This window comes from Gobius niger (genome assembly GCF_951799975.1).
Source record: "Gobius niger genome assembly, chromosome: 2".
NCBI classification, from domain to species: domain Eukaryota; kingdom Metazoa; phylum Chordata; class Actinopteri; order Gobiiformes; family Gobiidae; genus Gobius; species Gobius niger.
In genome coordinates this window covers 30,125,632-30,151,177 of record NC_136853.1, presented here as the reverse complement: position 1 = coordinate 30,151,177, position 25,546 = coordinate 30,125,632, and the positions used below count along the sequence as shown (strand labels likewise).

The 25,546-nt window shown below is 40.0% G+C and overlaps 1 protein-coding gene across 2 annotated transcripts; it reads right to left on the bottom strand.

The window, feature by feature from the left end:
* Positions 1–214: 214 nt before the first annotated feature.
* sfmbt2 (Scm like with four mbt domains 2) lies at positions 215–23,825 on the bottom strand. Of its 2 annotated transcripts, XM_079582924.1 has the most exons (21): positions 23,696–23,825; positions 20,182–20,356; positions 19,517–19,638; positions 16,186–16,426; positions 13,887–13,907; positions 9,213–9,301; positions 8,521–8,770; positions 8,328–8,425; positions 7,973–8,074; positions 7,611–7,841; positions 7,165–7,291; positions 6,964–7,077; positions 6,841–6,883; positions 6,202–6,269; positions 5,408–5,547; positions 4,924–5,033; positions 4,450–4,625; positions 4,151–4,305; positions 2,119–2,382; positions 1,069–1,191; positions 215–998 (listed from the first exon to the last, which is right to left on the bottom strand). In XM_079582924.1, the coding sequence occupies exons 2-21, from the start codon at positions 20,270–20,272 to the stop codon at positions 858–860; spliced, it is 2,706 nt and encodes a 901-aa protein (XP_079439050.1). In that variant the 5' UTR covers positions 20,273–20,356; positions 23,696–23,825; the 3' UTR covers positions 215–857. The 2 variants fall into 2 exon arrangements, with proteins under 2 accessions (XP_079439050.1, XP_079439051.1); XM_079582925.1 differs by lacking the exon at positions 13,887–13,907.
* Positions 23,826–25,546: the final 1,721 nt, after the last annotated feature.

Genomic DNA, 25,546 nt, shown 5'->3' with positions numbered 1-25,546 from the left:
ATAAAATCTTTGAATTGAAGATGACCCACTTTACAATCTGCACCGCAGCCGCCCAGGAGTATGAAGAAAAGCTTAATCAACAGAAATATATATAACTGGATCAAGTATGTTGTTCACCACTAATTTGGGAAGAAAATAGGATAAAAAGTCCACACGACAAACGCATAAAAATTCATATAAATTTATTATTTTTTTTAATCAAAAATATTTCCACACATTTGCATAGATGGACAAAATAGCTTACACAAGTTTCCTGTGATTGTTACGACACAGAGAGAGCACAAAGGAAAGTGCAATTTCCCTGCTTTATCTTGATGTCGTTTGTCTTTGAAAATGTTTAACATTTTTACAAAGATGCAGTTCACTTAATAACTTAAAGGGTAGCCTATCGGCATGAGTCTACAATTTAATGTAAACATGTTTATATAATTGTTAGATTCTTTGTATTCAAATAAAGTACTTAACTTAGAAAATAATAAATAATCCAAATATATTAAGTTTTGGTTTGACAAATAAATGCAATTTTTCGGACGAATTATGCCACTACATGGGAACCATGAAGTGGTTATATTAAATGTAACTCACACAATAACTTCCTCTTTAACAAACAGTAAAAAAAAGTAAGACATTGGTCATCTGCTTCTCAGAAATACTTCTAGACAGGGAACAAATACATCGTTGTACTCTTCTCTTCTGCACACTATCACAGACTGCTTCTTCAACTACCCGTAGAAAATATTTTTCACACAATCCAATTTATTGTCACATTTATCCTTCTGAAATTCAGCAACATTTCAGATACTTATTTCCAAACAGTATTTAATCAACGTTTTGTGCAACACTAAATTGTGTGTAGTTTAATTAGCATACTGTTTGTAAAAGGCAACTTTGACGCGCTCAATGTGGTGGCACAGCTTGATGGCAGGACCAAGCTTCAGATCCATGCACTCCTGAACAGTGGGTAGTGTCAGCAGCAGAAGGGCCTGCCCATCAATGTCCTATACACAAAGATATTAGAGTTGCAGATTATTTTAAATCAAATATCAGCTTTGTAATTTTGATAAGTACCTGTTCCTGAAAGATATTGGCCAAGGATGAGCAATCAGTGGAGTTAATGAACTGAATCACCTCATCCACAGTCCACTCCAGGGGGTTTCTGTCCAGAACCAGCTGATTCTCATCTTCCTGCATCTAAAAGAAGACAGAATAAATGGGAAGATTCATAAAATATATTTTCTTTTGTTTTTTTTTTGGTTGGGAAAGTGAATGAACACACATTAGACTCATGCATGTAAACACGTCACATGGGATTGTAGCCTTAGGTTAATTTCTAACTTGTTAACTTACCTTAATTCCAACTAAAGAAAGGGGGTTCTAGAGACTACGCTGGCGACTCTAGCAACTACACTGTTTCTTTCAAAAAGGGCAGCATTTAAATAAAAAAGTATTGGATTCATGAATTCATACGAGCGATCGCGATGTCGTCACACCCAGGGGCCGTGGTAGGCGTTTTATGTTTTTAAACAAATGACAAGAATCCTATGATCGTCAAAAAAAATGTTCATAAACAGGGCATTGCTTCTCTTGCGCTGTAACAGAGCGATCATTTTATAAAACCGTGTTAGAGGCCTGGATGCATCAGCTGTTGCCTACCATTCACCAAAATGTTTTTTGTCCAGACTGTGCGCTGTGCATCTAATTATAAAACCTTTCAATGATCGGGAACTAGTGGGGTGGTTGCTGTTGCTTACATTACAGTGTTATTAGTCTCTGCAAATTGTAAAACGTGCTTATGAACTCATCTTTCAGAAGAATAAGAATTTTAGTTATGTGTTAGGAAAAATGAGAAGGAAGAGTTAGGGCCTAAACAGCAACTGAAAATTAACACGGTTCCTCTTTCATTGTTTGTAACAAAAAGCAGGGAATTTAATGGGCCCTTAGCTTTACATGGAAGCTATTGTTTTTATCATAGACAGTGCACAAAACACAACATTAAACTTCAGCAGAACAAACAATTATGCATGTTACTAAGGGCAACTTTAGAGTTTGCACAAAATTAACATAATGCAAAGTCGTTCTCCAAATTTTTATGCCAAACAAAAGAGCCATTTGACTGACCTGTACATCCTGTTCTTTCGGGGGCTGGTACTCCTTGTTGCTCTGGTTATATGCTGATAAGGAACGTGTGGACCTCCTCAGTCCAGTGTCTGCGGACTCGTAGCTGCCCTGTCCCGCGCTGGTCGCCCTACGGAGAGTCACAGCGCGACGGGGTCGACTGCTGCCCACCTCTGCTACCGACAAATCATCCCGCGCCTCTGAGCTCGTGCCTTCACTGCCCGAATGTAAAGTGAAGTCCTCATCATCCTCTCCCTCATCACTTTCCTGTTAAACAAAAGACCATTTGGCTAATGCACGATATAAAACTTTTCTTTTAACTAAAAATGACAAATACCATTTCTCTGAGAAAACAAGAGGACATAAATTCATTGTATAATATTTATTTGTAGCGGATAATGGAGGGATAGTTCACTCTCTGACTTTTTGTCATGGTGTAGTCGAGTTTTTCCCCATAAATACTGCAAAATAACCTTGCAAGCTGGATAGTAGTGAGATCTGAATTTTTAGTCTCACAAAAATCCATTTTGATAGGCTCGAGCTGATACATTTGGACTATGGCTAATCACATGGTCGTATTGGCACGAGAGTGTGGGGTTTAACAACGTCAAGCACTTTTATCAATACTTATCAATAACCCAGTGACAGCTATGCTGCTACGTACTTCCAAATACAAAAAAACATTTAAAAAAGTACATATTCAAAGTTTTGAGACTTAGCGGTGAGTGGCTAAGTTGAGGTGTACTTGATCCAATCAGCTGCAATTATCTCATTAAAAGTCCTTCCTTTTTTAAACTGGAGACATTCCAGATTGAGATTACTGTGCTAATTTTATTTGCACTGTTATATCAATCTGACCTTTGTCAGGTTACACTCTTAGTTCACATCTTTACATTTCTTTGTAATTATAGTTCCTCAAATATAAATGGAGGCTGTAAATTAGTTACTGTAAGACCTTAGTTCAGAGTTTTCTGTTAAACACAGTGTTATAAACAAAACATAGTAGTCAAATACATTATATTCCAAAAAGACAATTCATTTTCATTCATCCATTTAAACCAGGTGTAGGCAAGTTTGCGTCGTGGAGGCATCATCATTGCCAAAACACCGAGGGCCGAACCTCAGCATTGTAGTAAATTCACAATTTTCAACAGCTTATGATGAAATATTAAATCAGTGTGACCTGAATGTTAATAGTGAGGGCTGTCCTCTCTCTCATTTCATCAGAGGCCAGCAGTCTCATAACATTAGTGCCGGCTCAGTGCGCTTTGGCCAGAGGTCGGTCACAAAACGTATGCCTGGTCAGACCAGTTTGGCCCTGGCCTCGGCAGTGGAGACGCTCCCTCAACAGGGTTGACCAGGCACTAGGCTGGGTAGGGCCTACCAGTCGAAACACCCCATACATTCGCTGGACAGATACCCATGAAGGGCAATGTTGTGTAGAACAACCTTTTTCCTCCAACCAGACTCAGGAAGGTGAGGGCAAGCCAGAGGAGTAAGTGTGAACACGTGCTTTTGTTTGGATCGTGTTTCGGTCGTGTGCACACCCGCACCACAGCGGGACTGGCGGTATATTCTCTTTCTCTCGGGACACTGGACACAGACAGCGTTTAACTCATGGTGGGAAGTTTTTAGTTTGAAAGCCTATAATGCTAAAGGAAGAACATGAGCCCACAAAAGGACAGTCTGTGCTGCTAGTAAAAAAGAGGGCCTTTTGTAAGAAACGCTCTTGTTTGGAGCAACGATGTCCTTGCGCCAGGCGGAAGATTAAACTGCACCCCATGTCCATATTGATAATGATCTGCCACAGTCTGAGTGTCAAATAAATAAGTATTCAGTGTGGAATAAAGCTTTCCTATGCTTCTTTTGTTCTTCTTTTGTTGTGAGTCTCTCAAGGTTGAAATGGTAATGCATTTGATACTACGTATAAGAAGTCCTTTTATTTATGCAGCTGTAAGCGAGATTCACCACATTGTTAAAATCATAAAATAGGTACAAAGTGAAATGGGTGGAAGAAAAGAAAAAGTGACCTGACCAGCAGTGAGCCGGGAGTGTAGTCCACGGTGAACGAGCGCCGTTTCTTCTGCACAAAGATAGCTTTCCTCTTCTTCCTCCGCCGTGCTGGTTTGGCTTGATCGCTCTCTGTGTCCACCGTCCTGGACAGTTTCCTTTTCTTCCCGTAGTAGTGAGCTGCAGACACATAGTATTCGTTAGAAATCTTGCACCCAAAACAACACTTAAGTCAATTATAGGCTGTGAAGATGTTCTGTTTTATTTTGGTGTTTCTTCATAACTGTAGTTGAGCACAAGATGAGTTTAATTACACCCACTTACTGAATTTGGTTTTAGTTTGTAGTGAGCAGTTCTCCGGGCACTTATCAGTGACATGAGTTGGGCTGAAGAGGTTCGGACAACACTGCAGCTTCAGACACACTTTTCGACAGAAGTCTGGGATTTGGTCTGCAATGCGTACAATCTGGATTGTGGAGCGATATGTTTTTCCTTTATATCTGTTAAGACAACAATAAAAAGTAAGTACAATTAAAACAATTATAACTGTACGTAATTATAATGAAGTAGGAATATCTAATTAAGTAAACTGAAATGAACCCGTGACCCACTTTTGGAAACTGACCCACTGGTTGAGAACCACTGATCACATTAACAACTATTTAGAAAGTATCCTTCACCCACAACATTAAGTAATATATTGATAGTCATAACCAAGAAACCCCTAACCTAATATTTGTGAAAACCCAAATCTGTGCATGAGTTTTGTGGATTCCTCTCTAATAAAGACTGGCTCACTTGGCTTTGAGGGTCTCCTCCTGACAGTCCCAGCTGCTATCCTCCATCTCCTGCAGCTCTTTCAGGACTCGCCCAGGCTTGTATGCAGCGTTGATCAGCATACTCAGCAGCTGAAAGATAAAGCACATAAAATGCTTCTGTGTCAAAAAATAGCAGCACTAGATCATATTGCACACAAGATCACAAGAAGAGGACGAGGAAAAATCACACCGAAGTCTCCGCAACTGATATAAAAGTGTAAGTCCACATGAAAAACCCTCAAGTCTCCAGAGAAATTAAATGGTTGTTTAGCTGAGTTTGCACTGGTGCATGTAAACACAGCTGACTGACAGCTTCTCACATTAGGATGAAGACACTGCTGGGAAACTGCAGGTGGTTAACAAGACAACATCTCCCCCTCTGTCTCTCGCGCCCCTCCTTTTGAAAAGTGCATCTTTCATTAGACCCGTTTTATCCTCTACACTCTGTCTTTGAACAAGCTCACCTCTTTCAGGACATGTGCACATTTGCCGGGCCCCACGGCCTGAGGCAGTTCAGCGATACGCCCTTTGTTGAGGTATGGCCCAGAGAAACAGCGATGGTTGATAAATATTTTTGAGCAGCAGTATCTTCCATTGGCTGCACCTGTCAATGAAAAGGAAAAATTGGACAATTTGATTGTGTGCACCTGGACGATGTACAGAGGGTAAAACTTTTGACACACTGATGTGTGCTATGCTCATTGTTGTTGTTTTTTGCTATATTCCTCATCTATGTTTAGACAGAAAGGAATAGAAAATCGTGACATGTTACAATGTTTTTGGTTTTATTGCCACTACCAGTACTGTTACATAGCAGGTTCCGTTTTCTTGATAAGAATAAGATAAGGTGCAGAGAATAATAAAGGCATGTGGGATGAACAGCACTGGGATACTCAATGCCCTTTTCGTTGCCTCTTACTCGTGCCAGCACCTGGAGCCGCCAAGCACAGGGTGAATAGCAATTAGCTGCAGTCATGAATATTCACCATGGAGTGGGTGTTTTTAAAAAAGAAGCTTGAAAATAACAGCAAGGGTTTCTGGGAAACAATGCAAAGTCCACTATTGTTCTTTGTTCAGCACATTGTGTTGCATGTGCAGTTAAGACAAAGTATCTGCAAGGTTTTTGTTTCCATCTACCAGTATGGTAGTGCGTGCGTGCGTATATAAGTTACATGATGCACTTTTAAGGAAGCACACTTTTACAAAATTAAAATTTGACATGGTTTACTGTAATTACACAAAGAGTAATTAGCATTACCTGGATCCATGGCAACAGGCTGGCAGTGGAGCACAGCAGAAATCTCTTCCGGCTGAAACTGAACTAACCTGTGCAAAAACATGACAATAGATACCAAACATTTAGAGCAATGGTCTGGAACATATAGGGTCAATTTACTGTTATATGGGGATAATACTTTTTTAGCCTTTATCAAATCCAATAATAATGAAAATAAACAAACAGTTTAATTTAATATTGTTATTATTTTAACTCTTCTTAAGCTCCTAAATAGAAAAATGCCTTTACATTATTTGCACAATATTGCCAAAGCAGTCATGTGTGTCCCCTCTTTGCTCAGCACTAGACACTGAGCCCTACTTATCCCTGGTTTAGTCCAGGTTTCGCTGTTCATTTCTAAATGAAAACGACAGAGAAACTGCTGAACTATTTGCGCTTAATGATCATGCATATTTAATTTGATAATTAGGGTCTTCTTAGTTTTAAAACTTTAGTGAATCATATTTTAGTCATTCCTTGGCTTTTTTCTCTTTCTGTTTTTCTGGGCTGCAGTTACCGCTCTGCTGCAGAGAGACAGAAAGAGAAAGACCACGCCCAAAGATTGGATCCAAGGTTCGGGTCAGTGACCTCTGATTTAGACTTAGTTTAACTGCATCCTACTGTTTTTCTGGCTGGACCACTGCAATCTTCTTCAGTTTTGGAGCTGGGGAAAAGCAGTGTAAAGATTGCTGTCAGCTGTTTGCACTTTCATTTGAAGTGATTTAGGCATTGATGTTAACGTACAGACAGGTTTAAGTGGAGGGGTGAGAGGGTAAGCGTTGGCTTCACACCAGCCGACAGGAAAGATGTCCATAGACTCGCTGTCCACAATGCACTCCGACAGCGGCTTGGCCACGCCTGAGGAAGAGAAGAGGGTTGTCACACTAATGGCTAATAGAGACTTTCACTTCTGCACACATAACATAAACCCTGAGATGTCAGTACCTTCCAGTCGCAGCCACAGCAGGCGGCCCGCCACTTGTGTGATCTGGGCCACACACACCTCTTTTGGCTGTGTGGGGTTCACTGCCTCCAGCCACATGTCCTTGGCAAAACCCCTGGTCTGCCACGTCTGTGCACATACATACACATGTAAGATGTCCGAAGTGTGAGCACACACAGCGCTTTACACATGACACATAAAGAATCAAACTACTTTCTCTTTTTATTTACAATCTTATATTGTTTATGTATTACATGTCTTGTGCTTTCACACTAAACAATTATATTGGCTCATCACTTCACTCTAAATTCGTGTAATGGTTTAATAATTTATCACATTCGGCTCTCTTGGGTTGACAGTGTATGTTCCAGTTTCAAAGGAGACTTTGTTAGACATCACACGTGTCCACAAGATACTCCCAGAGTGACAACAAAGCGATTGGTCTTACGTCTGGGAAGCACGCGTCTGGAGCAGCCTCAGTGCTGCTCTTTTTCAGGTAGTCGGCCCAGTCAAAGTCTTGCCCATCATAGCCTTGAGGACGCTCTAAACTTATGCCATTCTTCAAACACCACTGAACTGGCAGAATGCCGAGTGAGTTGATATGACACACCGCAGAACAGGGCTTAGCATCAGTCGACAGATCATCCACTGTCACCTGAAAGTAGAATTCATTGTAGACCTGCAACACAAACAAGGAACAACATTATTCAAGCTTTGTTTAAAATGAGCATTAAAAAATGGAGATTAATCGTGAGGGCATAAGGAAAGCCTCCAGATTCTTTTTGTAGACCATTTTAGACTCCGACTCACCTTTGTGACAGAAACAGGGCAAATCTGCAAGTGATCCCACCAAGGAACCATCTCCAGTTTCATTCCCACCTTGAAGGAGTGCTTGGGCAGGTCTACATGGTCCTGACACAATAAAGTCGAAATTTACAGATGGACGTGCTCCAATGTCACTGACACACTTAAACAAGGTCACAGGCTTTATATGCATTACCCATTTGTGAAAACCAAACTATGAAAGACATCATTTTCAAGTTTATTGCCAATTCTATAAGATGAATTACAGAATAGAGAATCAAGGGACTTTATCCAAACCGATTCTCATTCTTTTTCTTTCGATATTAATTAACCATAAATGGGGTGAATGGCGATGACTTACCTTAAACACTTCCAAGGGCAGTGAGTTCTTCTGTCCCTCACACTGAGCCTCTTCTAAAGCCTGCTGCCAGTCGGAGGGGCTCTGCAGACATCTGAGCTCTGTCATGTAAAGAAATTAGGACATGTCCTTTAAAATAAAATTTAAAAACATTAAAAAACGTGGATGTAATAAATCTTTGAGCCTAATTAGTCACCTCTAGGAGGCTCTAGTGTGAGGCCGTTCTCTGTGGCCCACCCCACGGGCCTCAGCCTCACATCAAGGTAGAACAGCCAAACGTCCCGAGTGCGCTGCTCCTCTGATAATCCAGCGAAACGTAAACAAAGTCGTCCTCCGATGTTCTGAATGACCCGAGCAGGCCAGAAGAGGAAAGGATCATAGGTGTCCTGAAGCTCCAGCACAGATCCCTCAACAATCAAGTCCACTGTGTTTTTTCCCCTGAGAGGCTGACGGGAAAAAAGGGTTTTGAATGAAAATGTATCCAAGCAGCTTAACTTGACAATGAGTGATACAGTGTGTGAACCGTACAAAGTTATCAATACTTTCAATACCAGTAGCGACAGTTTCAGAATCAATATCAAAGAATATGATAAATGTGCAATAGACTAGATGAAGAAAATCAATAACCAAGGTATACAAAACAAGTTCTTTTGTGCTGCTCCAATGGCATAACATAACCGTCATGAAACTATCCAGGAATATTGCACAATGTATAAAACATGCAAAGAAAAAAACAATGGTTGTGATTTTAAAAGCTAGAATCAAATCAAATCATAAGTGAAAAGGCTGGTATCACACATCATTATCACAAAGACCACCATTTAGTTGTAAAAACAAAGCTAATGTGGCCACGCTTGTCTAACCCGTTCTGGATACGTAGAGACTGACCCCTTCCAGAAGGTTGGCTGGTGCTGTCCTGGAGCCAGTTAGATCCTGAACGAGAAACTCCGTCCAGTCGCTGTACTTCTCCTTAATGGCTGAAAGAAAAAGGACAGAACCATGACCTAAGAAAGGAAGCGTTTTCACAGCTGTGCAAAAATAGTAAGTGAGAGTAAGTGAAAGAGAAAACATGCAACAGAAAAAAAAACAACAACATACAAGCAGATGCATGCGCAACTCAAACACAAATCTCAAACATGTTTTCTCATTTGTTTGACAGCGCTTGGTTGTTTAAAAAATATTAATTCTAGTTATTTGTAGATTCTGCTACGCCTTGCAGTTCATGAAATAAATAAATAAATAGTTTGCTTGGGTTGTTTTAAATAAAATAGAGTCGAGTTATACAACGCTTGTTCATGGTCTGCCTAAGAATGTGATGCAATGAAAGGATAAGACTTGTATAGACTGGAGAGAAACAGGAGAACATGAGATGAGGGCAACTAACTAAAAAAAATGATTTTCAAAGAGAGGTTTTGTTTTGTCAGAGATGATACAATCCAGACAGACAACATACACTGCAGTCTCTCGCCACTATCTTCCGTGAGACTCTAAACTGAGGCAAAAATGCTGAGTGGCCTTCGTCGAATGTTTGTCTCTGTCGACAACAAGAGCCTCCAACACACAAACTCACAGATGCTTGTTGGAGTCATTAGCACATGGTCAAATGAGTAACGTTTGCAACATACTGTAGAAACCAACCTTCCCTGCGGCACATAAGCAGGAAACCAAAGTAAAAGTGAAAGAGTATGCAAAGGCTACTGTAGCAGGTTAAAGAGGGGAATTAAGCTTTCTGCAGGCATTTGGTAATGATCTCAAGCACAGCTTTATCACCGTCTTCGTTGGTTAGAAAATGCAATATTGATCCAAAACAGCTAAAACAAAATATCCAGTGGTTCCACTTCCTAATTGTCTGAGCGATCTCACAATAAGCCCCTCCCCCACCCTCCCCTCTGCTGTCCCGCTGTTTCAATACAGCAAAAGAGAAATAGATCAAACAGGCGATCTCGTGTTGCTGTTGTGAAGCTATGGCGAGTGTTTTTATACACTGCAATGAAAGGATTAAGCTTTGCAAGAGATTGAGAGGTGAGGGCAGAGGTGCCAAGAATAGCTACTGGGGAAGATTCAAAGATTGGTCAAAAATGCGCAAGTGGCTCCAAACACAATTCCAGGTATGTTTTTGATGAGAGAACAACATTGTAACATACTTAGACGACGTTTTCGACTCAGTGGCGTGTCTTCATCAGGGTAAGACTTACCCTGAATACGGAAGACTCCATTAAGTCGAAAAAACGTCAGTCACACAATAAATAAGACTTTCTGCAAATTCAGAGTGACTCAAGTCCTTCCTCTTTTGTTTCTAAGAATGTTTGGCCCAACGAGTTTGAAGAGCACCTGATCATTTGTAAGTGTTTGCTACTTTCTAGCATTTACTTCCTACTACGGTGATCCAGCGAGCTCTCTGCCTCTCCTCTAACATCGTAACATACATGAAAGGTCCAAGTCGATTTTGCATAAAGCTAATCAATTCAATAACATACGAAAATATACAGTGGCAATTAAAGATATTCAGAATGATGGGCTTGTCAATATGAAAACAATATATAACTGATATTGTGCAGCCGCAGCTCTAGTGATACAGATTAATGAGTCATCAAAAAATTCCTGAAAGCATTAGTCCAACAACAGGAAATGTCATGCCAAGATATGTACATAACCAACACTGGATGAAGCTTTTCAACAAACACTATATACTGTATAAATGCTAAATAGTGATTTTCCCATGAGATTACTTTTGTCGTCGTACTTCTGACAATTGTGAAAGAACACAGTTAACAGACTTGAGCAGAAATAGATCAACTATTTTTACAGATCCTACCCAGATTAGTCACGAAGCCTTGGCCAAAAAACAGCTGAAGCCAAAATATACAACACTGACCGCTCTCTCCTCCTTGTTCTGCTGTGTTCTCCTCAACTGCAGTTTTATGTCAGTCCATGCAACATAACAAACAGTGCATAATAAACCTTGCAGTGCAACAAACCAGCAACACATCGATTAGTCCTGTTTTAACACTACAACTATTAGAATCCAAGTTCCAATGTGTAGAATCAAATCGTGCCTGCCTTGTTTCAAATAACTTCTGTTATTACTTAAGACAATCAAATGAACAAAACAAAACAGTATTTTGCATTTAGCAATCCGATTTACTCTAAGTATTTCAAAAGAGGTTTACGTTAGAAATGTGGCTGATCAATATTTCCATTTCCAACTGCATTACGCTCTACTGAGCTACACACCTCTTTGAACACTTGACTCATTACAGGCATAAAGAAGTGTCATCTGCAGAAGACTCTGACAGGAAGCTCTGTGGTGAATTATGCAAATGATCTCTGTCGGGGTCTATGCTGCCGGCAGCACCTCGCCACATGACCAAACTTGTGATCAGGACAAAAAAAAAAAATTACTTTGGGATTTATTTCCATGACACACACGCAAAACTGGAATAGGACATATTTCTTTAAAACGCACTTTTTTTTTTTCAAGAAAGTGTCTTCTTTGCTCTCAAACATGTACAGAGAGCCAATAATCTTTTATTTTTAGATTTAGATGTTTAAAATGATTAAAAGACAGGTGAAGTGAATTTGGTGCAGATACATAGAAATGCTGGGGCCGTTGTAAAGAGCGCAGGCTTATCTGAACACATCACTCCGCAGGAGGGCTCTACAAGAGAAGAGGCTGTGGGAGGCAACGGTGACTGTGCAAGTTCGCGGAGAGATTTAGCCCTGTTTGTTTTTGTGAGTCATCAGATTCCACTGCAGGAAATATGTGAGGTCTGTGCTGGTAAACAGGGCCCTGCGAGAAGGCTGCTTCTGAGGAAATGTATCACCTTTTTTTGATATAATTTTCATGGATATTGGAGACAAGTCTGAACAAACCCACACACATAATTAAACATGGACACTGTCTGTTTAAGGCTCACTCATACTTCATCAGACGCAAGAACTTTGTTTGTACACCGAGAGCTGCAAGAAAAAAATGAAGTCATTTTTGCCTTGTAACCATGGAAACTGACATGTCCATGGTTACAAGGAAAAAATGACTTCATTTTGTTTTTGCAGCTCTCGGTATAAAAACAAAGCACCAAATCCAATTTTTTTGCTGATAAACGGTGTAAAAAGTTAATTACATTTCCCAGTCAATATTTTGATGTTTTGTGCACACCAAATCCCACTTTTCTCTATAACCGCATGGTTGACGCCTCCCTCAGGTTACATGGACTACATTTGAATAGGTGGCGTTCACGATTTAGAAAGTGCTGATGTCATAATGTCAGACGGAGGGCAGGGCCAATACAACTCTATAAGAGAAATGCAGTTTTTGTAAGAAATCTCCAAAACGAAGATTGACAAATGTTTTTCCTCATCAGTATTTGATCGTGATTGGATTCACATATTTTTATGTCTGAAAGTCCTTTCTATTGGACAACATCACAGTCATGTTTTTGCATATTGTCACCACTTTTTGACGTTTTTCTGAGAAAATAATTGGACATTAGTTCATATGTGCTGACAGAGGAGACGATGAACTTTATCACAGTTTTTGTTTCATGTGGATTCCTCCAGTAATGACTGAGATATGAGCCAAAAAACAAAGACATAAAAATACGCATTTTGTCAGTTACCACAGTTACCGTCAGTTGCTCCATCTCAATTTTAAACTATAGGCTCTTTAGAATGTTGTGATGTCAAGTGAACGCAACCTATTTTTGTGGTTGGCCGGTGACGCCGCCACTAAACGTCATGGATCCGGAGAACGTCATCAGTCCCGCCTGCCGCCCACACAAGCCTCGGCCTCTGTTACAGAGCAACCAGGAAATAAGCAGCGCACCCGAACCACCTCGTGGCAAAAAAAAATTGTAGTTGTGTTGGTATATCAACCACTCACAAGTCAGGAGAGGGTACCAACTATCCTATGGAAGAAAAAAAAACATGTACCGGCGCCACACCGGTAACGGCAGTCTGTCAGTCCTTGTTTGTGGGTTTGGGAAAAGCCCGTTTAGGCTCTATTTAAAGTGGTGGGTTTATCTACATTTTCCCCCCTAATCTGATCTACTATAAGACTTTTGTATTTTATAATTTGTCAACTACATACCTTGCAAGCCCTAAAATAAGATGATGGTAAAATAATGTGTTGTTGTAAATTTACAACACAGGAGTTCTGTGCTTTTTGTGCACACTTGTAGTTAAAACACTTGTGCATGTATTATTATAAAACACTGCCACTTGTCAATCGCATAATGAATGATTTAAAACTTCACCATGTTCTGCTCATGATCTCCTGCTCTTGACGTTATGTGTGAGGCATGATCTGACACTTGGTGAGCCGTTTTTTCTTTTCTTTTTATCAGGACATTGCATTTGTGCGCAGGAGTTATCTGAGGAGTGCAGCTTGTCGTGAGGGTTTCAGATATAAACTAGTCACATGCAGCACAAGGCGACGGTCACAGAGCTATGAGGTCACTTCCTGTTCAGGGGTGAAGAGCGGAGAATAAGGAAGCACACTACACACCTACATAAACACGCTGTCATTTATAGCTGTTAGTGGAAGCTGTCAGAGTCGCTTACCTTTTTTCAGGTAAATGTTATCTGAGAAAAAATACACAAAATAAAAAAAAGCAGCCAACAGTGACACATTAAAAAGACAAATGAAATGCAGACAAAAAAAAAGGTTTCACATGATGCAAATCCTTGAAATGAAGCGGCCATGACTTATTTTCAAGTCAGTGTGAACTAATTCTAAGACCTAGAATAAGTCAGTACAGTTGATATCTTAATCACTTGCATCACTGGGATGATAAAAAGCTAACACAAAAGCAACTGCAATTCCCATCAGAAAGTACAATAATGGACTGAAAACACCTAACTAGCACCGGCATTGTAAACATTATTACACCATTATTGAGGAAAACAGTAATTCACTTCATCAGCTTCATTTTAAATCAATAAAAAAAAACAAAGCAGGCGGTGGTTGAAAACACCATCAATGATTGAGGAGGATACATGAGCACAAGGACAACCAAGTCAGAGGGAAACAAATCCAGGTCATCTCCACAACAACAGAGACTCACACTATTCATCAGTGAGAAAGTGTCAAGAAAAATAAATGGTAGTACATGTATGTACAGCCCGAGGGTCGCAGGCAGTACCACAATCTTTGATAAACATTTTGGTCAAATTGGGAAGATTTTCCGGGGCCATACTGTTTACTTTGGCTCATTTGAAGTGATTTTGACGATTTTGACATTATGGATCCACAAACCTCTGTTCTGTATTCTTTGCAGATTGTTGTCACATGTCAATTAGTGTGTGTGGCCACCTTAAAGGGATATTTCCGAATTTTTGACATAGGGCCTCAATTCCTAGTTATCCAAAGTGATTACTGGAGATTTTTTTTTTATTCATGCAGTCCTTATATTTGAAGAGTTTAGTGGCGCTAGGCTAGTGCTAGGCTAGCACATGTCTATGGTAACTATTAGCCTGCATTAAAAACCTCTTCAAAACCATGGGGTAGTCCTCCAAACGTTGCCATATCTGATTAGTAGAAAGCTCCTTTGTGAATTCCACGTGTAGTAATGCCGGCTGCAGGTAAACAAACTACTGTAGATCCGGTAACCGAGCAGATCACTCCGCCGCTGCATAGCTTACAACCAGGAAGCTGATGCTGCTCAAAAATAAGTTCTTTTAAATGCAAAATGGTATATTTCAGTCAACACAGACATTTATATCAGTAGTCTGGTGTTATAAGTGAGTTGCCTCAGGCGCACTGTGCTTGGGTCGGACTGTTTTTAATGCAGGCTACGAGTTACCATAGACATGCGCTAGCCGAGCACTAGCCCAGCACCACTAAACTCTTCAAATATACTGACTGCATGGATTAAAAAAATATATATCTCCAGAAATCAACAACACCCTCGATAACTAGCAAATGAGGCCCTATGTCAAAAATCCTGAAATATCCCTTTAATCACAAAACTCCAGGGAAACTCTCAAAATGCTATGAATGCATGCCTCACATGGTTTTAATCTAAATAAAAAATTTGGACTATTTTAGAAACTGGGAGAAAAAGGAAAGCAGTGTGGGAAATACTGAAGGGTTCAAAACGATCAACTACTTAAACAAAAACAAAAAAATGAAGTAATGCTTAATAATTAATGGAAATGAAATAACAATTACGATTATTACATTATTGATTTATAACATAACATAATTAGGAATAAAACGATTCTACAATGTGTTCTTTTCGTCTTTTCACCCCCACTTTAACGGAGCACATTTTTTCTAGTTCAGCTTTACCCAAATCTTAAAGCTTCTTGCAGCCTACAGACCAGTGTAATGCCTCATTTGAAACCTACAAAATTGATCTTTTTCCTCGCATCGTTGTTGTGTTTTATCATAACAAATAAAGCAACTTACCTGCACCTTTTTTTTTTTATCATCCTGTCACTTTTTTCACCCCTTGTCACTTTATTTTTGCATGTTTGTCACTTTTTCATTGCTCTTTTGTCATTTTTTCTTGTGGGTTAGGTGTTAGATCTTGGTCACTTTTTGTTGGTCTTTTGTAGCTTCTTTTTGTTACTTTTTCAAAGCTTTTTTGTCACGCTTGTTTCACGTCTGCCCCCTTTTTCCACACGTTTTCGTCTCATTTATTTTATTTCACTTTTCCTGCACATGTCTATTGGGAATTGTGGGCACTGGGGCATATTCAAGAAACAATGATTGAAACAAGTGGGAAGAGCTACATAATTTAATCAACCCTCTTAAACCATTGACTCTAAATATCTTAGCATTATCTCATTTCAACTATTCGCCACTGTTATCTATTACTCTTTAAGCCATAGGTTGCATAATGAGATCCGAGCTTACCTTCAGGCGGCATGAGGGTCTTGTTGTTCTGTGCACACCATCCCACTGGGTGCAGCTCAGCGGTCATGACATCACACCAAAAGTCCGCTTTTCGGTCCTCTCCGTAGCCACTGAATCGCAGGAGCAGCAGCTGGCCACATGTGGTGATGATGGTGGCCACCCAGTACGTGTCCGGGCTGCTCTTATTGGCCACTTCCAACTTCATTCCTGGCTGGAAGCTGCTCTGTAGACTCGTCTCCACCTGCGGGGTTTGCGAAAAGACATGTGTGATATATACAAGTTTCATGGCAGTAAAAATGTGCATAATGGAAAATAACGGAGTGTGCGTTCCCACCAGAGCCACAGGCAGCCATGGGTCAACGTCTGAGACCAACAGGATGTTCACATTCAACTTGCACGCACACACGTGAATGGAAAAAGCCAACATCTTAGAAATAAACACAATGCAAATGTCCCCGTGATTTCCTGCTGCAACAATGCCGTATCACTCTGGCTGCTTATGTAAGAGACAGTGTAACGGTTAGGGTTAGCAAATACCGCTTCTGTGCCTGTGTGTGTGTGTGTGTGTGTGTGTGTGTGTGTGTGTGTGTGTGTGTGTGCGTGTACTAGGTCAAAAAGAAATCACTGCTTCAATTTGTCCAGGGAGAGGGCTGCACTTTACTGAATCACATTTTCAGGGGAATTCATGGTCCGTTTGCCAGTGACTCAATCCACTTACTAACAAAGCAATTTAGCTTCCCGAGAGGCCGCAGTCGCCCAAAGCACAGCACAATGAGTTTGTGTGACATGGGGGGGCTCTCATAAAACACAGCTTTTAACCTCATTACATACAGCACTGATGTAAGCTGCTGAAATACTGACACACTGGTTTCAATCCGAAATGAAGGGCCTCCCCACATTCGGACTCGGCCCTGTGGGTCAAACAGGAAGCTGAGATGGATAATGTCTTGCGTCATCAGTGTCACCCATCTGTCCCGTCCTGTGATGTAACGAGCTAATGGAGGCAATGCGGTGTAATAGTTTGATCATGTTTTTACCCCACTACCTAAAATCATACATCTATTATTTCATGACAAGTTAAAACGTATTTTTAACAGGGTTTACACAGGATTGTCATTTTTTTTGCATCCACTCTATTTCTAACTTGTTGGATCTTCCACAAAAAGTATAGGTTAAAAAGGAACGTCTTTGCTAATGTTTTATAGGGCAGTGACACCCAACCTTTTACAGCCAGGGCACCCTTTTAACAAACAAAAATGTCACAAAAAGTATATTTAACCCCTTAACCCCAGCCTTAATCAAGCACATTTTTTTTTGTTCGGCTTTACCTAAACCTAAAAGCTTCTCGACTGGAGCTTACAGCGTATAGGCCAAGATAACGCCTCATTTCAAAGACCTACAAAACTTGCTGCGTTTTTATGTCTGTTTTTTGTCGTGTGTTTGTCGCTTTCTTCATTGCTTTTTGACACGTTTTTTTTTACTTGTGTTTTTGTCACATTTTCAGTGTCTTACTGTTGCTTTTCGCTTTGTGTTTTTGTCCGTTTCTTTGGTCATTTTTTAATCGTGTTTTTGTCACTTGTTTAGAGTCTTTTTGTCGCTCTTTTGTTTTTATTATTTTTTTGTTTTTTTTGTTGAAGAAATATTTAGATTGGGAAACTGGAGAAAATGTGGTCGGTTCAAGACAAGAGGTTAATAAAATATAGTAATACTGTAGTCAAAATCCATTCACTGTGTGTGAAATCTGCGTCTGCTGGTTGACTGAGAGTTACCGGCATGTCAGGACCATAAACTGCAGATTGCCTCCAATCATCATCAGCAAACGCGCCTATATCACTGTATTAAGCCACGTCGAATTGCACCACCAGTTTTTGAGATAAATATGAGGGGGATTTCATTAAAGCTTAGGATTGAGAGAATGCTTGAGGAGCTCAATATGCCCTGTGTTTGCGTTCTGTCTCTGCCTCATGTCCGCTCTGCAGAAGGAGAGAGAGGAAGATACAGCGAGGGTGCAGACACACACCAGTCCGTCCCGTTCATTTGGGAATGATTAAAACCAAAGACTTTTTTCCCTGACAACTCCTTATAACGCTTCATTGCAGATTTACATCTTGTTGCTAGTTTTAAGCTACTTTCCAGCTTCTTTTCGAATGGAATTAAAGCTTTGGTTCCTTGAGACCTGTCATATTTATAATGCGTATATTGCGGGGCGGGTTGTAAGAAGATAGATAGGAGCAGTGTTGCGGGGTGGGTTGGATAATGGCTGCTGGGCCCTGCGTGCTAAAAATCAAACAAACCCTGACCCGAGCATCACTAGCCTACTACAGGTCAGTCAGGTGAAAGTTCCATGGCACCCCTGATGAGTCCTCACGGCACCCGGGTTGGGAAACACCGTTATAGGGAATTACATTAAGTCATAATGCTGTTGATTTCAAATTTGGGTATTATTAACTTTTTTATTATTGTATAATTTATCTATAATTGTATTTGTTTATTCATTTGACTTTTTTTTTTACAAGTTCATGTCAGAATTACTGTGACATTTAACTACATCAAACTGAAAATGGTTTGTCAATACACATCGACGACAAACTGCATTGCAGAGTAAAACCGTTTGTCAGGAAACTTGTGTCATTGAGAAGCAGGGCCAATAATAGCCTCAGCTCAGCCCTGCCAAAGCCTGACTCTTTTAAATATGTCATTAAAGGATTTTGCATATTGTCCTGCGCGGGGCGTGTTCACAGACTCAGTGGTGCTGATATATGTTAGTGAGGTATTTTTTTGTGCGTCATTTCATGTTTTTATTACTATTATTCAAAAGAGGAATAAAACATTCACTTTTCTCTTTGAACAAAACATGCCATTAATAATTCAACATTACAAATGAACGATTAAAAAGCGAACTAAAGACATTGTATCAAAATAATGTCAATGGACAAAAAAAGAATGGTAGCACTAGCGAGAGAACAACATATTTTCAGAACTTTCTCAACTGAAAAAGGTTTTTGGTTGAATAATATGCATTTCTAATATGGATAGTGTCAAATGTGTTTGGTAAATGCTTAAATGCAATTATGTTAATTCACAATTCACATTTACATTTTTTGTTTTGGTTCTCAAGACAATTCTCCAATCAGAAAGCAGAATGAGCTCAATACTTTGGGTTGCCAGATCCTACATCTAAATCCAGCTTGGAGAACATGAACGGACTCCCAGCACCTGTTCTCAATCAAGTCCTAATTAGTGCCAGTGCAGCATCCAGAGCTGGAGGCTCTCATCTTCCAAATAGGGGAGGACATGCTCACACAGATTGGCAGAAAGCAGTGTGTCTTACATGTTTGAAGTTGGTGTGGGGGGCTGCACTCCCGCCCTTCTCCTCAATGTACTCCTCCCAGTTAAACTCAGCCTCCTCCTCCATGGACTCGGCATCTTCAACCACAGCCTCATGTCGATCATCTTTCACAAAGATATCGAGCAAAGAAGTACATATTCATTGGTTCAGTCAAGCCACAATTAAAACCTTTCTAGATTAAACCTCAACAACTTTGGGCCAGGCTTCTTTCCATGTTTCTTTTGTAAAAACTTAAAAGGGACACCGCGTAACATTCTGGACTATACTGTTGCCATCAGTAAAAAACATGCTCCTAAAGACCAGCTCGAGACACTACTGCAGTGGGTAATCAAACAATGGATTTGGATGAGGACCTAACCTCTTTAAATCTCCAATTCTGCTGACTTTAGTCACATCTCCATGGAAACGAGCTGGAGACGTACCCACTCCCAGTAAAGTTACCGTCATGCATTAGCAGAGCTGGGCCGCTCACAGCAAAAGCACATGTTTGTTTCTGCATTTATGAGGTATTTTTCAATGATGAAAAAAATAAATGCTTGTATTTCAATTTTGTTTATTGTGTAAAATTCTACGCGGTGTGGCTTTAAGTGTGCACATATCGATAAGCCTGAATGATCAGATCATACAATGTTCAGTAATGCACATACCTGTGTTTACTTCCTCTTCATTGCCATTGGTTGGACTGTAAGACTTGACCGTAGTGATGCCCGAGTTCTGGTCCTGAACGAGCGACTGCATTTTATGAGAAGTCCTGAAGAGCAGATCCTCTGACTCCTGGTACTTCAAATATTTTTAGTACATCCCTGGACTTCCTCAAGAAAACTGCGAAAAGAAACCGCCACATCTTAATTATTTACAAAAATGAGCATCATTAAGCCCCTGTTTTGACTTGATACTTTACGTATTTGTGCTACCGTCACAGTTGTTTGTGGACAGTAGCTTTCTCTCAAAAACGGGAAAATAAGATCTTTAACACCGATCCATCTCAAGTTATTAATGTCACATTTCATTTCAAACAATAAAGAAAACAACCCAAAAACAACGGCTACAGACTTTTTATCAAGCCTGAGTTGTTTCACAAACAATTATGAGACAAGGGGAGGGGCATTCGGACTCACCCCAAACCTAAACACACAGCAAAAGCTTGTGCATGTACAATACGGACTTGTGAGGTTACAAACTGTGACAGTCTCCACAAGCTCCTCAGTGTGCTCCCTGTATGGGAGGGACGGGGGTGGCTCCCTGCGTGTACCACCCCCACCCCCGCACACCCCCCTTCTGTCCCTCTGTGGCTTCAGCATACATCCATTGCGTAAACAACAAGCTGAGCTAATTTTGCTCACATGACGCTGCACGTTGCCCCCCTCTCTCCTGCTCCCATAGAAAGAAGACTGAACTTTTTGTTTTTTTTCCTTGCCAAAATGTCCTATGGTTTTCATATCACTCAATCACTCACACTTTATTTAGTGGCCCCAAAATAAACATCTCCATTAATTAATGTGTGAACTGTATCGGCTAAAAAATTGTGGCGTCACATTTGGGGACAATGGGAGGCAACCATATGCACCGGACACAGCCACGCCACGCACTCTATCAGTGTATTGCTGCTAGGCTACAATCGGCATCACATGACCAGCATCCGCAATAGCGACTTACAGAAATCATGGGGTTTCATTTGACCGATTGAACATTTAATTATTTACAACTATTAAAACTCAAGAAGACAAAAAAAATCCTTACTTTTTCCATCACTGTCCAAACATCCACTGTCCGCATTGCTCACAGAAACATGCTGTGTTTGATTGCTTTGCAAACATAGAAAGGTCACATGCTTTATCTCTTGCAAATCCTGGTTATGCAGTTATCATGCTTTAGTCACATGTTCAGTGGCCAAATCGTTCTAACTCAGAATATCTACAGTTAGTCAAGAAACATCCATTGTGAGCTTGACTGTATTGAAAAAGCACATGCCAGCAGAAAACAATTGAGATTTGTCGGAAATTAAAAATTTTGTCGGGCTCTGTTTGCAAGCAGGAGTTCACACAATATAAAAGACAATTTATGTCATAATCAGTAATAAACAACAACAATATATAGACTGTAGGGCTGTGCAATATATTGCAAGAAATATCGTATTGCAAAATTAGGTGACACAACATCCGTATTGTCAGAAGCCATAATATATCGCAAAATCAAGTCTTCCATCTGACTGAGATCGACACCTTTTTGACAAACTCAACCCATAACAAACAAACAATTAAAAAAATACATGGAACTTATAAATATGCAAAAGTTCAGTTTTAGTTTTAATCTTCTTAATTTCATTCTTTTTTGAGGTGTTGTTTTGACATAATTAGCTGAAAAACCAATTACTTAGGATTTACTGTATATGGAAACCATGTTTCAACCATGTTGAAACTGTTTTGTAAAACATTGCAAGAATATTAGTCATTAAACACCTGTATCTCAATCCCATACAGCCCTAATTTAGACCGTTTAGGAAGTTTAGGAATTTCAGCGTCCCACAGGGAATGACTGAGGCGTCCCAGATTGGGCAATGGGGGTAATAACATGATCTGAAAAGGTTGATCTAAAATGGTCCTAAACTAAGTTCAGGCTGTTATTGATAGCTGGGCATCCACGGGTCCTCCTGCCTTTTCCAAAACCCCTCCTGCCAAAGATTTAATGCGAGTCTGGGGATATGGGAGATTAACTACCACTGGTCTTGTCTTTTATTGCATTATTCAAGACTCTCCTCTTTCAGAGCCAAATCTTCAAAAGCACTGACACAAACTATTCATTTTCCCAATTCATGGTCAGAGATCCAGTTTTAACACAACCAGGAGACACCAAATCAGACAAACCAGATGAGCAGGATGGAAAGCTTCCTCAATTTACCAACTTCAGCCGACTTGGACTAGACTTCACATGTAAATGTGTCAAATGTCAGAAACATTCAATGCAACGTCGCCCACACTATCAGTATCAAGGAACAGTTGATAACAGCTGGTCCTGAAGCAAGATTAGTAAGTGTGCGAGTCATTCATCATATCAACTCATTGACCGTTTTTCCATTCGAGGTTCTCCAACATTGTGTCCCCCTTTCCACGCTTTCCATATCAGAAAACAGACTGATCCCCTTCCTTTACAGAGTTCATTATATTGTGTGTTTAAACCTGTTGAATGACACTGACAACAATAGTCAATTGAAAAGAGAAGAGTGACAGAAAAAACACCACGCGCTCTTATTTTCACATTCAGGAAAAAAATGCGCAAAGACAACGTAGAAAATGCGTACATTTTGGAATCCAAATTGGGGGGGTGGGGGGTGTATATAAGCGAAAGAGGAAACGTTTCGTGCACACGAGGAAGATGAGGCAGAGGGGGGTGTAGCCGAACAGCAGGCTGACAGGCACACAGCTCATGTACTTTGCACAGTCAAAACTGCAGCGGAAAAAAACTCCCACCAAGCCGCTAAATTCACACACTGGATTTAATTCATTAAACATTGTGTATTTCCACCAAACAAAACAGAATTGATCGTGGTAGCTGCTATAATTGTATTTTTTCCTCGTTCAAAGATTTAAGGCGCAGTTTTTCCTATACGAACACCATAACCCGCCATGTTGAAAGTGCTTTGACATTTTGTCAGTGCCTGGTATTTTCCGAGCACTTGACGTACAAACAAAAACACCACAGAAGTAATTTTAAATCGAAAGGCAAAGCGAGAATGAGCGGTTGCTTTACCAATTCGGCTTAGCCTAACTGTAAACGAAAGTAAATGGCGTAATATGTATTTGGCTGGTTTTCTTTTTAGGTTAAACACATTTTTTTCCTTTAAACAGAAAAAGACAAATTACGAATTAGACATTTAGTCAAAATAACAGTCGAGTAGCAGTAAGACAGAATGCTACGAATCCGTCCGTGTCCTATGTATTAGATTTCTGCTCACTGCGCTGCGTGAGGCACTTTCGCAAGTTGAGCTCGCGAACCAACGTTCACCACTATTTCTCGTTTCTACAGAAACAGCCTCGGGAGCACTTCAGGGTTAAAGCGGAGGAGGAGAAAACCAACCGCGTTTGTTTGGTTGTAAGAACAAAAATAACATGGGTTTCGCAGAAGAGAAGAATCGGGAGCTCATAACGCATTCACCTGTCTTACCTGTCCAAGTTTGTGTCCCCTCTCCTTCTCACAGGCTCCTGTTCTTTTGCTCTCCTCGTCCGCGTGAGTCCGAGAGCAGTGCAACGCAAGCGACGTCTTTCAGCTGCTGCTCCCCCCGTTCCAATATGGCATCTCTCAACTGCGCATGTCCAAAACATCTACAGATATTTCCAAGCCAACTCCTTCATTGACCTTTAAGTGTGGTCAAATAGGCCTATTTCTGCGTGTGTTTTAAAAATGTCACAGCTGTTGCCTATAACCTAGGCCTAGCCGCCATAGGCTAAGGAAATCCTAATGACAATGACTTTTCTTCTTTCTTTCTTTCTTTCTTTCTTTCTTTCTTTCTTTCTTTCTTGCTTTCTTTCTTGCTTTCTTTCTTTCTTTCTTTCTTTCTTTCTTTCTTTCTTTCTTTTTTCTTTCTTTCTTTTTTCTTTCTTTCTTTCTTTCTTTCTTTCTTTCTTCATTCTTTCTTTTTTCTTTCTTTCTTTCTTTCTTTCTTTCTTCCTTCTTTCTTTTTTCTTTTTTCTTTCTTTCTTTCTTTCTTTCTTTCTTTCTTTCTTTCTTTCTTTCTTCCTTCGTTTTTTTCTTTCTTTCTTTCTTTTTTCTTTCTTTCTTTCTTTCTTTCTTCATTCTTTCTTTTTTCTTTCTTTCTTTTTTCTTTCTTTCTTTTTTCTTTCTTTTTTTCTTTTTTCTTTCTTTCTTTCTTTCTTTCCGATAACTTTATATAACGACAATGAGTCTAATCATACCTAAAAACTAAGGCAAGCATCTAAAACTGCTGTTTTATTCTATACACTTGGCTACATCATATGTCAGTTTGACTTCAGTCAAAAAACGTTGGATCAGGAATAACAAGAATAATAGCTAATAAAAAAGAAAAAAAAGAGAAAAAAATCTCCCAAAAAATTGCAGTTGTGTCGTCAAGTCAACAGTATCCTCTAGCGGTAGCGCACTTCACAACTTGAAGCTACCGGTTTATCTTCAAAGCTCAAAGGTGCGTGAAATAAATGGTTTTATTGGTTTTATAGGCAATAGACCAAAAGTTAGGCTTACGCCAATCTTTTTCTGTCCTTCGTTCCTATAGCCTATGGTCTGCGGCTATAGACGAAGAAACATTAAACCCACGATCAGATTTGAACTGATGAATGATAGTTTTATCTTATAAGATTTATCTTTACTTTGAAGGCCATGGGCTCAAAACAGACCATCCAAAGATCACACAGCCGCGTGTTTGATGATAGGCTACAAAATATGAATTTTGTGATGGTCCCAACAAAGTCTTAAGTGATGGAGACGTAACTGAGAGAGGCGCTGGCGATTTGCGCAGAACAGATGGTTCAAGCGCGTGCCGTGCGATTCATTAATCTGCCAAAGAAGGGGCTTTTCCAAGCGCGCAATGAAAAGGATTAGTCTACCTTTAACACATAGGCCTACACAATTCTGCGTCCAATAAGTTGCTTATTCTGCGTTTAGACCCACTGCAAAAAAGAAAAAGAAACGAGAAAAAACACGGGGAAAAAAACAAGCAAGCAAACAAACACGATTGGAATCCAGGAATTTGCCCAATAGATATAATTCTAAAGCTAATTTGTTTGGTACTTTAATTTTGCAGGGCAATGAAAAGCCTTTTTTTTGGGAAGTTAAAGCCAATTCAAGACACAGAATAGGCGAATTGTCCAAAGTGTCCCTGTTTTGTGGCCAAACAGGGAAAAGACTTGCTCAAGTAGCTCAAGTACAATGTCAAAATAATATGAGCCATTGTTGATTCACACACGTCTCTCCATAATGTTCAGCTAGGTCTTAGTCAGTAGGTTATTTGGAGTTTCATTTTTAATGTTTTTGAATTAATTA